This window comes from Nicotiana tabacum, chromosome 13, assembly GCF_000715075.1.
Source record: "Nicotiana tabacum cultivar K326 chromosome 13, ASM71507v2, whole genome shotgun sequence".
Taxonomy (NCBI): Eukaryota; Viridiplantae; Streptophyta; class Magnoliopsida; order Solanales; family Solanaceae; genus Nicotiana; species Nicotiana tabacum.
Window position 1 is genome coordinate 127,119,008 of NC_134092.1, and position 18,315 is coordinate 127,137,322.

The 18,315-nt window shown below is 34.5% G+C and overlaps 1 protein-coding gene across 1 annotated transcript; it reads right to left on the reverse strand.

The window, feature by feature from the left end:
- Positions 1-3,263: 3,263 nt before the first annotated feature.
- LOC107802159 (ABC transporter G family member 1-like) lies at positions 3,264-10,983 on the reverse strand. The gene is made up of 9 exons (XM_016625607.2): positions 10,677-10,983; positions 7,482-7,561; positions 6,270-6,734; positions 5,739-5,822; positions 5,520-5,645; positions 4,994-5,188; positions 4,762-4,848; positions 4,271-4,529; positions 3,264-3,813 (listed from the first exon to the last, which is right to left on the reverse strand). Exons 1-9 carry the CDS (start codon positions 10,930-10,932, stop codon positions 3,443-3,445), a joined length of 1,923 nt encoding a protein of 640 aa, XP_016481093.1. The 5' UTR covers positions 10,933-10,983; the 3' UTR covers positions 3,264-3,442.
- Positions 10,984-18,315: the final 7,332 nt, after the last annotated feature.

The window sequence follows — 18,315 nt, forward strand, 5'->3', positions numbered from 1 at the left end:
TTACCAGTTTCATCCCAATTAAGGGGAATAATATCATAATTTCTCCAATATTTTAATTTCATCCCAAATAAGGGGAATAATCACAATCCACCTCTACACCAGCACGTGTAGTTTTAGGTGTGGGCCTTATGACCCACTCTTCCTTGGTTTTGCTAATGATGCTCCAAAAATATTTTGATTTGATTTGCACACAGAGGTAACATAAATACAATTGTCCTCACCTTAACATCTTTCACATTGTATAAATTCTCATTAGTATTTCAAGTCATTCACAATGACAATATTTCCTTGGATCATTTGGCCATTCACAAGATTCTTTATTCCTGACACGATGGCCATATTTCATATTTCATACTTTCATCTCTTTCAATTTCAAAGATCACTATCAAATATTAACATATAAAATATTCCGAAAATTATAACTTTAAGTTCATTAGAAATAAATAGTTTATGCACCATAGATTTCTTTCCGAAAAATGGAGTAAAATAATTGGCAATTGATGCATAAGTTCAAATTATCAACAAGTAACACACCATTTATTCTTGAAATATTTTTCCCAAAAAGGGCAATACACAATTTCCACTCACGAATATGTAAGAACGCAAAACACATTGAAAATGCTCACAAGCATAGTATTTGTTAAAACGGCCACATATGGCATGACTTGAGTACAAATGCTTTTAGACAATTCTATTTTCGAAGTCATTTTAAAACAATTGAGTCGAGGATCATTCCATAATCTTTATCACATATTCTCATTTCATTGGCACCACTAGCCATAACTATAACTTAAATTCTTGGCATATTGGCCACATTCATATCCCCAATTCACTTATTTCACTTCCAACCATCTTTATAGATTATCAACTATAAGACATTTCCAATCAAGACTTTAGGTACACATATGAGCAACTAATAGTCTTAAGAATATTGAGATTTTCTCACACAATTTGGCATCATAACTTTTATTTGGAACACGACTCAAAGACATAGTATTTTAATACGCAAACCATACTTTGAACATCTATCTTTCGACATAAGACTTATTCGGAATAAACAAGTTTATAGGGAATAACCCGAAATATAAAAGTTAGGAATCTTGAGCCAATCATACTTGATCTTACGGAAATATTATGGATATCTATTCTAAGAGAGAAAGTTTAGCCAACATACCTTGCTTTGAGCTTTCCTTAAATTATTACAACGTTCCGAAAATTATAGCAATCCCTATCTATTTTGAGACATAACAAAATTGAACCATTATTAGGAAGATATTCATGGTCTCAGCTCATTTGAGCATTTTATCAAACACTAGGTGTGCAAATTTAACTACAAGGTTCTTCTACAAGATTTCCTTCACTCCACAACCCAATCTTTACTTATTTGAGCTCAATAATCTTCCCATAAACCTTATTAGTACAAGCATGTATAAATAATACTCTTACACCCAAGAATCATACTCCCAATCACCCTTCTTTTACCCCAAACTCGAAATTGAAGACTAGGGGTTTGAATCTTACCTCTTAGATGAAGATCTTATGAGATTTCTTTTTGGATTTCAAAGCTTGGGCAAGATCTTGATAAACAAAACACTTCATCTACTTTCTTTCTCTAGAACACTCTCACTTCTCTCTAAAAAAAAACCTCAGATAATTGCCCCAAAATAAACCCCAAAGCCTATTTATAAAAATGGGGTCGGGTTATGAAAATAAAAAAATTTGCGCTCCGAAAGCAGGTCTGTGGTCGCATAATGAACCGCAGAATGGGTATGCGGGTCGCAAAATAGTCGTAAAAACCGGTGCCCAGAACTGGGCTGTTCTGGTCCATTCTGCGACCAGTTTGCGGTCGCAGAGGCAGTTTCGCGATCACATAATTATTCTGCGATCGCAGAATCGCATTTTTCCAACCTTTGGTAAATCGGTCATAAATTCTTGTAGGAGTGTCCAAATGACGAACTATTTGAAGCGTTGAAAACTAGACACATAGACCTTTCTTTTGACAGGTAATACACCATATAAATCTTCATATCAAGAGAGGTATGCTCGTTTGAAATTAGGTATTGTGTGAACTCACTTGAAACTTTAACCCATCATAAAATTTCAACTTGCCTTAGCCTTGGGGCTCTTCTTAGACCATAAACCATTCTTAATGCACTTCATACATATATTAGCATGATAAATTGATATCATTCTTTAATAGCCCTTGTCTACACACAAAAATAATATAATTAGCGCACATCAACTTTCTTAATAGCGCTTAAGTACTTTGAAATTTTTTGGGGTGTTACAAATTTCAAGTATCTTAGGTCAGTAATCCAAGATAACATGGAGATTAATTAGGATGTCACAAACTGTACTAGAGCAGGATGTATGAAATCTTGCTTCCGGTGTCTTGTGTGATAAGAAGGTATCACCGCGACTTAAAAGGTATGTTTTATATAGTGATGGTTAGACCGACTATGTTATATGGGGCAAAGTGTTGGGCGGTTAATAACTCTCATGTCTAGAAGATGAAGTGACGGAGATGAGGATGCTTAAATGGATTTATTGGGCATACTAGGAGAGACAGAGTTAGGAATGAAGATATTTGGGACGAGACGAGGGTGGCCCCTATGGAGGATAAGATGCGAGAAGTGAGGCTGAGATGGTTCAGAATTGTGAAGAAAAGATTCCCAAATGCACCAGTAAGGAGGTGTGAGATGTCAAATATGGTGGATTTTAAGAGGGGTAGAGAAATACGTAAAAAGTATTGGGGAGAGATGACTAGGCAGGATATGGTGCATCTTCAGCTTACTGAGAATATGACTCTTGATAGGAAGTTGTGGAGGTCGAGGATTAGGGTAGAAGGCTACAGGTAGATTAGCGTACTTCCCTTTTATTATTGCTATTGTCCCTTCCATTCCGGTAGCTTTAGTATTGCTCTTGCTTTTTCTTGGATTTCTATTATTACCTGTTGTTGCTTCTGTTTTGATTTTGGTACTATCTCATTGTTGCTTTTGCTTCTTTTCCGTGACTTTTAATTTTATATTTTATTTCCTTACTGTTGTGAATGTGCTTGCGTGAGCCGAGAGTCTATCGAAAATAGTCTCTCTACCTGCACAAGGTAGAAGCAATGTCTGCATACACATTATTCTCCTCAGATTACACATATGAGAATACACTAGGTTTATTGTTGCTGGAAGAAGCAATTAAGTAACGGAACAAAAATGCATTAAAAGCGAACACATGCATTAATGAATTTAACTAAACTAACATGACATAAGTTAAAGATCAAACAAAGTAATTAAACCATTTCATATTTGGATTTACATGGAGTACTACTCCTATACTAATCAACATACAAGTAAGCATAAAATGAATTATTCAAACTCTCAAAAGCAATAATTAACTTTGTCAGCCACTGCATATCCATTGACTATATCTATTTTATGTGCCACAATATTTAATGCTTACAAGAATGTGCTTTAAAACCTCTTACCATAGGCTTAAACTTCTCCTTTGCCTTTATAATGCTAAGAAAAATCAGCCTATATAGAATCACCATTCCAAAAACAATAGCAATATCTCCCCACTTAGAGTAATTCAACTCTACTTGAAAAATATCTCTCAAGATTTCATCTCGAGTAACAATCACAGCCAATCCTCCATTAGTAAAATATGTAAAAGTTTCATACTCGTTCTTGTAAAAACCTTGAATTGCGTATTTGTGAAAGGCTAAATAGTACACTGGGTATTTCCAAATTGGCATTGGAAGATCCTTTGGCAAGCGAAAAAAGCCTCCATTTAGCATCATTACTCCTTGAATTCCAGCTCCTATAATTAGATGTGACAAAATCAACTCATTTTTAGTAATTCGCCTAACTAGTTCAAGTTTAAACGGATTGATTATGAGATGTTTATTGACTTAATTTAATGGGTTGAACCAGAAACCATCAAACTATTGAGTCAAATTAATGTAACCTAACATATCAAGATGCAACCCTAACCAAGCAAATAACAAGCAAAATTAAATTTGAAAATTAAGAATTATGTAAAGTTGATAGAACTTAAGCTATTCACTTAAGAAAAATATACTAACTTTCACATTTTATTTTCAAAAAGTACAATGACATTAGAAGGACGATAGGGTCATGTTGGATAAGACTGGGTTATGAGCCGTTATATGAGCTCATCTTAACTCAACCCTTTTAACTCAAACATTTAAACCCGTTGAGTCATGATTCATTTATTGATTTGACCCAAAATTAGTACATTTGCCACATGTACATACCTGTGATGATTCCCATGAGGAAGTCGGGAACAATGCTTGCAACGATCATCATTAGGCTCTCGACTAGCATCATACAAGCGAATAGCATTAGGAAAAAATAAGCGAAACGATCGATCCCTTTTTGAACATCAGCAAGGTAATAAGCCACAGCTCCAGGTACTAAGGAGATCAATAACAAGAATGGAGTTGAAGATAATGTGTTTCCTATGACAAATGCAGCCACACCATAGTGCCCATTTAGCCTTTCTCGCGTGAAGAGCTGAGAAATGATCAAAGCAAAATTAACTTAAGTAGTTGTTCATCCCGTCGCTTAAACTAAAGTAGCCGGCAAATATATAATATATGTATAGTCCATGTATAACATGTATATAGCTGTGTAGAATCTATGAATAATGACTAGAAAAAGTAAACAATAAATCTGTCCTATTATTTATGCAAAGATCCCAAACAACTATAAGAAATCGAGGAGGAGGATAAAAAAGGAAGATTACTTTCATTTCCTCCACAAAGGAAGGGAATCCACCAATTGCCATGAATGTCAAGAAACCAACCACAAATACAAGCATTGAGCTTCTAGCCTGCAAAGGGAAGAAAAAAACATCTAACTCTTGGGGGGGAAAAGGTGATTCTTTAGCTCATTTGTTTACATAATGACTTTAATTTTTACAAAATTGACCTGATATAACTAGTTAAAATATACTGATAGCATAAATAAATATTTACCTGAATGGAGCCATAATCAGATCCAATTTCATGGAATACAGTGCCAATGCACAAGCACAATGCAAGATAAATGAGAAATCGAAGCCAGTAATAGCCTAAATCACGATACATATTGACGAATGATCTTTGTGTTAGAACACGACACTGAGTGTTGAATCCTGCTTGACTCCCCTTCTTCTCAAGCAAATGTCCATTCTACTACATACATATGAAACCAACTTAAATAATAATCGAGTTAAACTTCTATATACCGACAACATAGAGAAGCAAGTAATAGCCTTTGATGAAATAGTACAAGAAAGGGCTATACGAATAATTGTGTTAATAATGTAAAAGTGTACATGTCGAGTTTCATAAAAGATGACTACATAATACGTATCATCTATAAAAAGTGAGATTAATAACTTAAAAGTAATTAATTACTGATAGTGTAAAACTATTTATAATGACAATGCATATAAGTTAAATCCGAAATAATTTGAGTTAAAAATTAAATTATAAAGAAGAATATAGAGGACATTTTTACCTTTTGACATATGTTGAATACCCTTTGGCGGACATTGAGGCAAGCTTCTGATGATTCATATGACATGGCAAGAGTGTCAATTGCTTTTCCTGAGCTTATCTTTTTGCCAAATCCTTCTTCAATGTCCTAAAAATAATAAACAATTAATTGTTTCAATGATCAAAATATAAATTTGTTATAAAACTGCATAATTTAATAATTAAATGTGTTATAACTTACATCAAAATCCTTGTTAATAGTTCTAAGATAGTGATCAGAAGGGTTCCTCAAATATGGACAAGGAAAGCCATTGATAGCAAAAAACTGGAGCAAACATAAGACATAATATATTCATTAGTATCCTTGAATATTGTCTAATTCATTAGAGTATAATTTGAAATATATTGTCATTTGGTACGACAAAAGTCATCTTTCATATGAAAAAGATTTTTTTATATTTGATTGGCAATTGAAAAATATGCACATAGTGAAACCTTTAATTTGAGTATTAAAGATCAATGTAACGTGTAAGTGCTAATTGAGGAAGTACGTAATAAGATATTAAAAAGCTAAGATAGTTGTAAGAAAAATATCTTCTGCCAACAAGTGACGGAAGTTATTTTCCCACCTTTTATAGTAATAGACATCAGAAAATGACTATTTGAAGAAATTAATATATTTTTCTAATAACTTCTGTCGTACCTCGAATATTTTCGACACTAATATTTTAAAAGATATCTTCTGACACTAATATTTTCTAACTTTACGTACCTCATTTGCTGCAGAACTAGAACCAAAATAAATGGTTTTACCATAAGATAGAAGACATAAATTATCAAATAACTCGAAAACTTCACTACTAGGTTGATGAATTGATGCCACAACAGTCCTCATATCTTGTTGTGCAATTTTAATAATTCGATTCATCACATGATAAGATGCTGCACTGTCCAAACCACTCGTAGGTTCGTCAAGAAACAAAAGTTTTGGTCTTGTTAAAATCTCAATACAAATGCTAACTCTTCTTTTTTGTCCACCACTTAAACCTTTTAAACTCCAACCACCTATTCTTGTATTCATTGCTTCTTGTAATCCCATTTCTTTTATTGTTGCTTCTGCTCTTTCTTTCTTTTCAGATAATGGCATTGATTCTGGAAGTTGTAGCTGAGCTGAATAGTATACTGTTTCTTTTACTGTCAATGTTGTCATTAGTGTGTCATCTTGAGTTACATAGGCCTGTGAAAACAAAGAAGTAAATGTTATTTACCCGGGGTTCGGTGCACAAAGTATCTCGTGTTCACGTACAGCCTGGGGAAGGACCGCACCTAAGAGGGTGATTTAGGCCGTCTACCCTGACACAAGCATCAGTGGCGTCGGAGGTAGGATTCCGCAAAGGGAGTTCAAAAAAAAAAAGTTAAACTCTTACGCAAGCATCAGCAGTGGCGGAGGCAAGATTTTCATTAAGGGAATTCAAAAAAGAAAAAGGTAAAAAATTAAAAGAGAGCGTGGCTAGTGAAAATTGAACCAACGATATAACAAAGATTTTGGACCCCTTTGACCATTGAGTTATGCTTTTGGGTTGTGTTAAGAAATTCAAAATATATTATATAGAGATACAACCCGGATTTTGCCTTATATGCACAGTGTAATGTTTTGGCGAATGGGGTTCGGGTGAACCCCTTCCGCCCCCTAAATACACCCCCGAGCATCGGTGGTTGATTCAACGGCTCGAACCGTTGACCTATATAGGTCACACAGAGACAACTTTACTGTTGTTCCAAATTATTTACTAAGGGTTTAAAAGAAATTATATAATCAAGTTAACTATAAGGTACTTCGAAGTAAATAATTATGATAACTATGAATTGGTAACTTGATAAAAATGTCGAAATTTATATAAGGGGGTTTAACCTGCATATTAATAGAGGTTTAAATTTTGAGATAAAATGCTTTTGAGTGATAATTTATATGCAAATTTCGTACCGAGGTTCCAAAAGCTAGTGCTTGCTTGCGGCCATTGACGAGTATATCTCCACTCTGTCTTGTGTTGGAGGCTAATCTTCCTGCAAATTTCCAAAATGATATTAACCCTTTCGTGAAAATAGTTGTAATTGAATGTCTGTAAAATATTGGCGTAACTGGTAAAGTTGTTGTCATTTAACCAGGAGGTCACGGGTTCAAGCCGTGAAAACAGTCTCTTGCAGAAATGTAGGGTAAGGCTGCATACAATAGACCCTTGTGGCCGGCCCTTCCCCGAACTTCACGCATATCGGAAGCTTAATGAACCGGACTGACCTTTTAATTGTAATTGAATGTTTATATGACTTCGTGTTCTCTATCCCTTATTGTTTGTTAGCCGACACATCTAATTAAGTTGGTCGAACGAAAGCAACTTCTTCTTTAGTTACTTTCCTTCTTTTTTTAATATTCTTCTTTCTTCTTTTTCTTCTTCTGTGTTTAACTTATAGTCTATTTATCCTATAGATTATAAGAACGAGATTAAATATAAGCTGGATAGTACAAACGTCTGATTTCGCAATAGGACTCTTAATAAATGTTGACAATATATTAACGAATTAAAAATCCGCACAAACACAAAAAAAAGAAGAAGCATAAAGAGATATCTCAAAACATAGAAGTTACTATAATTTTATGGTGACAGACGAGAAAGTTGAATATTTTTTGGTGGGAGGGGGGGGGGGGGGTTAGCTAACCTACTTTTATAAGATAAGTTGACTTGCATAGTTTAAGTATAATTTCAGAAAAATGATACATCACCAAGCCATTCTTAATAATAGTTTTCACCTTATGTATACTAGAAATTGATGTCATACTAGTGCACCTAAAACAGTAGAAATGACATCAGGTAGCGGCTATTTAAGAATTAGTCAGTGCGTCCCGAATTTTAGTTTTTCAGTTCAAAATTTCAGGACAAAAATATTCTGAATAGTCCTGAAGTTAAAGATTTTTAGTTTAAAAATTCAGGATAAAATAAATACTAGCTAATCTCTAAATTGCATCCCTGAAAATAACTATCTGTCCACTTGCCCCCCTAAAACCACTTAGGGTTGTGATGAGATAATAGGATCATTTCACCCTTAATTAGAGATCTCAGGTTAGAACCCTAAAAATATAAAAAATATTTTTATTAAAAAGTGTTTTCTCTTTCAACTGGCGCTTAACGCTGCGCAAATCCAAATTAATTTATGTTCCTATGCGAATGCATGACATCACGTGGGAAACTAAATAAAAGTACACATAAATATATTTTTATTCTTAAAGTGAGACCTTGGTCACCAACCATAGAATCGTTTTGTTGGGTCAGCTCAACAAATATTATTTCGAGGAAAGGACTTTCTAAAACAAGGTTTCTACGTTCCACCACAAATTATTCCATTTGACATCCCTTTGAGCCACGCAAAAAATAAAAAAGGCTTTCTAAAACAAGGTTTGCAAGAAAAATGTGTCTGAATATTAAAGAATTAATTAAAGAAAAAATCCCTCCACTGTCGTGTCACCCATGATTCATTATATTGAGCATAAAATGAATGTAAGATCAAAAACTGCATTTTCCTAACGTTAGCTACCACTAATAAAAAACTAGTTCATGCCTTTGAGGTGGCAAACCGGCGGGTCGGGTGGGATATGGGCGGGTCAAAATGAATAATACAAAATAGGATAAATTATTCGACTCGATCCATATTTAATATAGATATTGGGGTAACAAGCGGATAATATGAATATCCATATTATCCTTGACTTCTTGAATATATGATCACTTTTGAGAGAATTCCTAGTCTTTCAAACTTGAAAAACCCCAATTTGAGGCTTTACAAATGTAAAAGTTAAACTCAATAGTTATCTATTGATTATACATTAGTTATCTAGTTTCTAAGTGGATAATATAGTATCCATATATGACCCGTTTTTAAAAAATTCATTATCCAACCCATTTTTTAATGGATAATATGGGTAGGTCACTATTTTTTTAACTATTTTGCCACCACTATTCATGTCACACAATATAGATTAGAAGGAATAATAATTTACAGTTTCTTAAATATACACTAAAGAAGACATAAGCTTATCGAAGAGTTTCTAACTACAAAACTTAAATTAGGGAGAGAAATAATTCAGATTTTACATCCGTGCGGTTGTTTTAATTATGTAACTTGAAACCCCAAGGGAAAAAAAATGCTATTGGCCCCATTGATATTAACAAAAAAGTGATTAATGAGAGAAATTAGCTTGGTGATATTAACGCTAAAAGCCTTTTACATCTTATCTGCTCAATGTTTATAGGAAAACTGACATTGTATAGCCGCCGTAAAAATAATAGCCGAAAAAATGTATAAAATTTGTATATTTTTTGTATATATATACATTCTATATGTTATATACAAAACTTAAACAAGTTTTATACACTTTTTCGGCTACCAGATGTAAATAGTTTCTGGCGTGGGTTAAAAGTGATAATACCCTTTTATAGGAATTTAATATTATGTCCTTTAATTTGGAAGCATTAAAACTAGCTTTATCAATTTTCCTATATAATTTAAGGCTACAAATTCATATTTGCAGTGTATTATCTACACAATCGGATTAAGGTGATCTACAACAATAAGTAATTATCTATTATATTTTTGATTTGATATCCTTCAAATACACTAAATAATCTACTATGATTGGATAATATACACTAATAACGTAAAAGAATCTTAAACGGTCAGTACACATATAAGTTAAATCCTATCAATATTCGATTCTTGTTTCACTTTCTCTATTATTAATAGCATAAATGACAATCCAGCAGAAATATCTCCAATATTTTCTCTCAAAAGTTCTTATGCATGCATATTGAAAGTAGCTAGTGGGGATTCAACTACACTAGGTCAACGGCGGAGTCAAAATTTTCATTAAGCGGATCAAAATATCAGTAAGTAAATCCACGAAAAAGTCAAAGAAATACAGTATAATTTTCTCACGAACACTACACTCCTTAAATGGATGTGGCTTCGCCGCTCACTAGGCCAGATATAGATCACATTTGTAAGGAACAAAATTTCCGAGAAATGAAGAACCTCTTGATATGGAGCATTTTACCTCCTAAATTAGTGGACATACTCAACATGAATTTAGATTAATCGAATCAATAAGTTTCAGATACCGAATTCGTACCTGCTAAAGCATCAAGAAGAGTAGATTTGCCACAACCAGAAGGACCCATAATAGCCAAAACTTCACCAGGTTGAGCATAACCAGTTATCCCTTCAAGTATTGGCCTTCTTCCTACTTTCTTATCTGGCACTGTCACCCACAAGTCTTTCCATGTTAAATATAAGCCCTGATTATCTTCTAATTTAGAAGAAATCTTTGTTTCCATTAATGGATCACTTTCTTTCTTTTTTAGAGGAACTTCAATTGGAGAATCCATGGTATAATATTTTCTTCTTTTTGGTGGGAAGATAATGTTGTTTGTATTATAAGTATGTGTAGTAATGTGCAGTATATATAATATTCTGTGATCCTTTTGTGTGGAGGTTGAGAGGTAGGGAAGAAAAATTAAGAAGGGGAATAGTAGTTAGAGAAGGGAGGAACTTATCGTTTGGTTATCGAGACAAACAACAACAAATTCAGTGTAATTTCATAGGTGGAGTTTGAGGAGGGTAGTATCTACACAGCCTTACCCCTACCTTGTACAGGTAAAGAGGCTGTTTGCGATAGACCCAAGCTCAGTCCAAACATAATGGCATTCAGGGGCGAAGCCAGAGACCAAGTAGAGGGTTTGGTTGAACCGAGTAACTTTGGTCCAAACTTTATATTTGTCTTAAAAAATTCTTTTAGTATGTATAAATTATTAGTTTAGAACTCAGTAACCTAAAAAGACTTGAATACTGAACGCATAAACTTCAAATCTTGGCTCCGCCTCTGGTCGCAACATTAATATTTGGTTACTAGGAGTAGGATAATCCCAGAATAGCTAGAATTTGGAATTGTATTTATTTCATGTTTAATTAATTATAAGTATTAGCTAATATCAGTACAAAGTTTAGCAATCCAGAAATTTTTGTTATTTCTAAGATATTTGATGATATACTTAAAAATGAGAAAATTCTTAGGTGTTTATACACATGTTAGTATTTTACGTGTACATGTTTTGGGCCTGAATCATTGTTAATCACTCTCTGCAAGTTGTATACGTATACGTATCCTTTTCATAAGTAGTTTGAATTTCACATACTGCATGCTGGTAAATAAGTAGTTTTTTCACACTATTAATGATTTTATACAATTTTGAAATTTAATAATGAGATACAAAACCTACATAAATTGGAAAACACTCGTAACATTCTGTTGAAGTAAAAATAAATTGCTACAACCTTTTGGTTGTTTAATTGCAAAAAAATTTAATGAAAACGATGACAAGAACAACAACATCAATAATAGACGAGTAAGTTCCTCTATTATTATTATTATTATTATTATTATTATTATTATTATTATTATTATTATTATTAATGTCAATAAACAATAACTATACTTGTTCTAAACTAAGTATATACATATAGTCATACTCAGTATAATATTAGGATTATTATTGTTTGAATTTTGACTGCACGTAAAGGTGGTTAACCTAAAAATAACTACCTTATTTTTTTATTTTTTTATTCTTTTTCTGCAATATCCACCTTAGGATAACTTATGCCTTCTTGACGACTTGAAAATTAAGATAACTAATTGATGAATTTCAGAAATCATTATTCTTTAGTGGCTATTAACTTCATATAGTTATTATATACATAATTAATTTCTATAGCTACTATTCAGTTGTTACGGATTTACGGTAGTGCATTCGCTGTATTCATGAATACAACAGCTAATAGTGTACATAGGCGTCCTGACTATTTTCAATTTACACGGTTGGATGAGCGGCTATTTAAGTTAAGGAAATTTTACCTCCTATATCAAAGGTATACACCCTATTTATTATAAACCAAAATTATTTACCTTTTATATTTTATAGCAAAATAAGTATTTATGGTATATACTACCATTGAGGCATGAAATACGCTATTTATGTTTTTCCTCTCTCTTTCTTTCAATTAACACACGATTCTCTCTAAGAATTTTTCTTCTTTCTCTCTCTCTTTCTTCTCTCTCTCTTCGAGCAAAATAGGTCGAATCATAGATACAAGAAAGAGAAACAAATCATGAAAGAAAGCCTCAAAATCTCAAAATCAGAAACATGAAAGTAAATCTATAATCAAAAAAAGGAAGCGGAGATATCTTGGGCGAGGGAGAGATTGAAGAGAAAGAGAAATTCTTAGCGCTATAAGTAAGAGAGAAAAGAGGAAGAAGCGCTCGAATTGGAAGTGTTGTAAATTGTAATGGAAGAGGTAGTGAAGCGATACAAGGAGTCTTGGCCGAAAAACGCCATCTCCGACGAACTTTCTTTTCTTCCTTGCTATTTAGTCACATACAATGATACAAATATATTGTATTCTGTAAATATTTCACTCAAACACATTGTATTGCTGTATAAATAATTTTTTTGCATGTGTTTATGTATTTCGAATGTCTGTATTTTTTTAATACAGTTGAATACACATGTATTCATGCATATTGTACATACAGTATGCATGAATACATGATATAAACATTGAAATACACTGAATACAAACATTAAAATAGAACAGAATATAATCAGTGAATACATTTAATTTTAAAATAGAGTAAAATACACTGAATACAAATAAAAATACAGTGAATACAACCAATGAAATATACTGAATACATCAGTAATAACATGTATTAGGAATAACTAAAATAATGTTAATACAAATACATTTGAATACACTGTATATAAAATAGCGAATACAGTAAATACAAACATTGAATCTAATGAATGCACTAGTAAAAAAATCAAATATTGAAACACACTAAATACAAAAGTTATATACAACTGAAAAATTATTCTAATTAATTGGGTTGATAATGAGGCATGTTAGAATTAATTTTGTTGAGTTATATTAGGAGTGTATCACGCTAATTGATATTATTTTCGTTATTAGACAGCTGGACATACTTATTTTAAGGTGATTGTCATTACTGTATTCATGAATATATGACGCGAATACATGTGAATACATACACGTACAGCTGGACTGCCCTGATTTTAGGCGTTTTTTGCTGCTGTATTCATGAATACAACAGCGCGAATACATGTCAATACATACCCGTACAGCTGGACTGCCCTGATTTTAGGCGCTTTTTGCTGTTGTATTCATGAATACATGGCGCGAATACATGTGAATACATGCGCGTACAGCTGGACTGCCCTGATTTTTAGGCGCTTTTTGCTATTGTAATACAACGAATATAACAACGCGAATACAGGGAATACACTACCGTAATAACTGAATAGTAGCTATAGAAAATAATTATGTATATGGTAGCTATTGAAAATTAATAGCTACTAAACAATAGTGATTTCTGAAAAATTTTCTTAAGTTAGTTCTTCTTGATTTTATTCCTAGGTTTGTTTAGCCTATTCGGGTCAGATTTTGGACAAAGCAAATAAGGCAGGTTGTCATTTTAAAACCACTGCATTACTTCGCCAGATATTTTTATCTCTTCTATTACTATTTACCCTGTTTTATTACTTATGTTTCACTTGATTTCACTTATGCCTATAATTTTTCCAAAGACGTATTGCATTTCGACTGTTACCCTACACTTTAGACTTGATCCAACCAAATTATAATGACTGAAAACCTCAAAATTTCTTGTATTCCCAATATTATTTGACTAAATAATATATAAAAGAGTAACTAGGGATATCGGTTTTATGATCCTTTACCAGCGGTGTCAAATTTAGCGTATGACAATATGACCCAAGCAACTCGCCAGGCTTGGGAAGATTGGGTTAGACATGTTCATTCGCGAGTCAATTTGGGCATTATTCAAGTTAGCTCATCTAAAAATTTAAACAGTTTAAGCTACATATATTGCTTAAATTGATTCATTAGAAAACTTATCAAGAAATAGAAAAATAAGCTTTTTAAGTTTGATTTTGAAGCAATCAAGATAAATAAAGAAACAGGCGTATAGGTCAAAATATGCCCTAGAATATTTAAGACAAGATAACGCTAAAGGAAGAGTGTTCAAGCCGTCATCAGTCGAGGTCGACCAGGAAGCAGCGAGATTCATGGCCGAGATGTCAACAAGGGTCGAGATCGAGCACCGTTGGCAAAGCTGTAACGGCTAGTTTTCGAAATAGGATATTAAAGAAAATATTCTAGTGTGCACTTATACTATTAGGGTTTGTTAAGAAAATGTATCATATAAATAGAAAAGGAGACAATGGTGGAAGGCATGTGACATTCATTATTTGACAAGAACAGACTTTTGATTGAAGATTTGTTTCTCTCTCTTACAAAGATACAAACATTATCTTTTCATCTAGATTCTTGTTCGTATTATCCCACACCCTTTCATCAGATCCAAGAATAATTCGAACATTCTGGGATTTGTCTGTCACTCATCATTGTCAGGAGGGATAATCGACTAGTTCATACTTTATTGGGTGAATCACTCCTTCTATTTACTTAAATTACTTTTATTGTTATCCATACTTTTTGGAATAGTTAATGCATATTGTTGTCAATCCTCCACCAGATCTGACCAACATTAGTCACCTTTTTCGGAAAATACATCTAGAAATATTATTACTAACTAAGTTTAACCCATTATTATATAAATTCAACTGTTTAAACCGAAAGTTACACTTTTTAGTCAAACAATTTGACGCCGTCTGTGGGAATTTCTTAGTTAAGCTTTTAATTTCTTCTAGATCTACAACCAACACAAGTCTCTAACATTAAAAAAAAAAAAAAAGAGAAGAGAAAGCAAAAAACAAGATCTCCTTTCTTTGTACGTAAAAAATCCTAACATGGCACGTAACCGAGAAGAAAGGGCGAGAATAATAAATAATCTCCCAACTAACCTCTTGAACGTCATCAACGAAAGCTGCGAAACGGAAGATGAAGGCGCAACGCCCAATGCTTTCCCTAGGCAATATGGGTCATCGCCTCCTCATTGCAGCATCACAAAATCTCTTGGTAAGGGAGCCTCATCATCTATGGGAGAGGAGACGCCCTCAACTGTAAAAAAAAAAAAACTCCTCGAAGCATGGATAACCGACACGCTAACCAGCGTCTTCAACAAGCCCGCCCGGGATGCGGCCACAGAAAATGCAAGAACTTGCGTTATACAACCAGCAGACGAGCAGCACAACCATCTCCCTCTTCCTCCCACGACAGGTATTACTCACAATGTCGTTAATAGTGCAGGCGACGACATTCTCGCAACCATTCTAAATAGGATGGAGGAAATGGAGAACGAGAACAGAGCACTCCGGGACCAAATAAGGGAACACCAAAAAAGGGTCAATAAGATACCGAGCACCCCTAAGCTTTTGCCGAAGAGAGATGCCGGCAGATTCGTCGAGCATCCTTATAGTGATGACGCCACCCCACATGCCATACCAAAAACCTTTAAAATGCCGCCCTACCTCAGGATATATGATGGCACGACCGATCCTGAAGATCATGTGACTCACTACGTTACCGACGTGAAAGGCACTGACCTCTCCAAAGAACAAGTATCTTCCATTTTGTTGAAAATATTCGGTGAAACCCTCACAGGAAGAGCGTTAACTTGGTATTCGCAACTACCTGCGCGTTCTATTAAAACTTTTGAAGAGATGGCTGACAAGTTCGTAACGGCCAATGTTGGGGCCAAGATGGCCGAGGCGAAAGTGAACGACATATTTGCTATTAAATAGTCTCCGAGAGAGGGATTGAGGGACTTCATCGCCTGGTTCAACCGAGTAAGGATGACCTTGCCGAACGTATCAGAAGGGATGGCGGTCACAGATTTCCATAACGGGCTGAGCAGGGATGGTTTGAGGGCGACTAGAAAGCTATTAAGTCGATTAATGAAGTAACCCCCCCCCTAACAACTTGGGATGAAATACACAATGCATATTATGTAGACCTTAATAGACCAACTCATTGACTGACCTCGATACAGGCCGAACCCAAAAAAGATCGAAGAAATTATACCAGAAGAGACTTCGCAGCTCCGCGACTTAACAGGGAACGGCATCAACCATATGTCAGAGTTGCCGTTGCCCCTCCCCGTCATGCCCTCCGCCCGCTACGAAGAAGGCCCATCTAAACCAAGAACAGGGACTCACCGAAACGAAAGAGGTATGCCCCCTTTATTATCCGCTTATAACTTTTGTGTGTCACATACAGAGATAGTCTATGCCCTAGAGAAGCTCATACCAAAGGTAAAATGGCCACAAAAGATGAGTTCAGATCTGAATACCAGGAAGTCGGACGCCCTTGATAAGTGAGAATTTTGACTACTTATTAGCACCTTTTAGCTTTCATTTTAGTCCAAAAACGTTTAGTTGTTTTCCCGAAAACTGATGAAATGTGGTTAATTGCAGGAATATTAGAAGATGAACTCCCAAGATGAAATCCAACTCAAGAAGGAGTAATCTGAACTCAAGCACAAAAAAGGCACAAAAGCTCAATTGTGCGGACCGCATAATATCATCTGCGGCCGCAAGTTATGAAGGAAAATCCATCACAGACTGGTGCAAAGTGCGGTCCGCACATGAATTGTGCGGCCGCACAAGCTGGGTCAGGAGCTTGTGCGGCCGCCGAAGACGAGCTATGCAGCCGTAGAAGACGAGCTATGCAGCCGCAGTTACAATTGTGCGAACCGCAGAAGAGCAAGATGCGGCCGCAGTTACAAAAGTGCGGACCGCAAAAAGAGTGCAGTGCGCCCGCAGTTCAAAATTATGCGGTCGCAGACTTCCAATCCTGTCAAGCTGAATAAAAGTGTGGACCGCACATGGAATTGTGCGGCCGCAGAACCTTCGAAAGGGCATTTTTATCCGAAATTTTTAGCCCTGTATAAATAAACAAGTTTCACATTTTTTGGTCAATATTTGGCATCAGGTGCTACAGTAATGTTTCCTTTTACTCTTTTTAGTAGTTTTTTTAATATTTTGAGCTATTTGAATATATATTTTATCATTTTAATTAGCAATATGAGTTTAATTATCATTTCTTCTTCTATTTCTTCCATTTTAAGCATGAGTAGCTAGATTTTTACTAGGGTTGTGACCCAAACCTAGTGTGTAAACTTAATGGGTGTTTGATTTAATGCTTGTTTATGGTTGGTTGTTTATTATTTAGTCTTGTTCTTGCTTTTATTTGTGGAATTAATGGTTGCAAATATTAGTTCATGCCTATTTGACTTGGTCTCTACTTGAGAAAGAGAGACTTAGTCTAGAAAAACTTGGCTAACAAGAAATTGGGTCAATCGAGAGATTCACAATCCTAATTAAAAGATTGAACTTAGAGATAGTAACAACCCGACTTGAGCTTTTTATCAACTGTTTTGTTCAATACCCATTTGGACTTGAGAAAGTCAAATTGGGCAAAATCACTCTCTGACCGAAAAGTATTGAGTGGGTAATTGAGTGTAGGGGTGGGCATAATACCGGCCGAACCAAAAAAAATCGGTCGAACCGTAAATTTTGATTTTTTGGTGTCGGTTTAATCGGTTATTCGGTCGGTGTGCGGTTTATAAATTATTAAATTTTGGTATTCGGTGCGGTTAACGATTTTGGTGTTTTGGTTTTCAGTTAAACCGAAAAATCAAAGTTTTGGTTGCAACAATGGAGATTTAAAGGAAAAATCATTGCTTTCAATTCGATCATTTCTTGAAACAATAA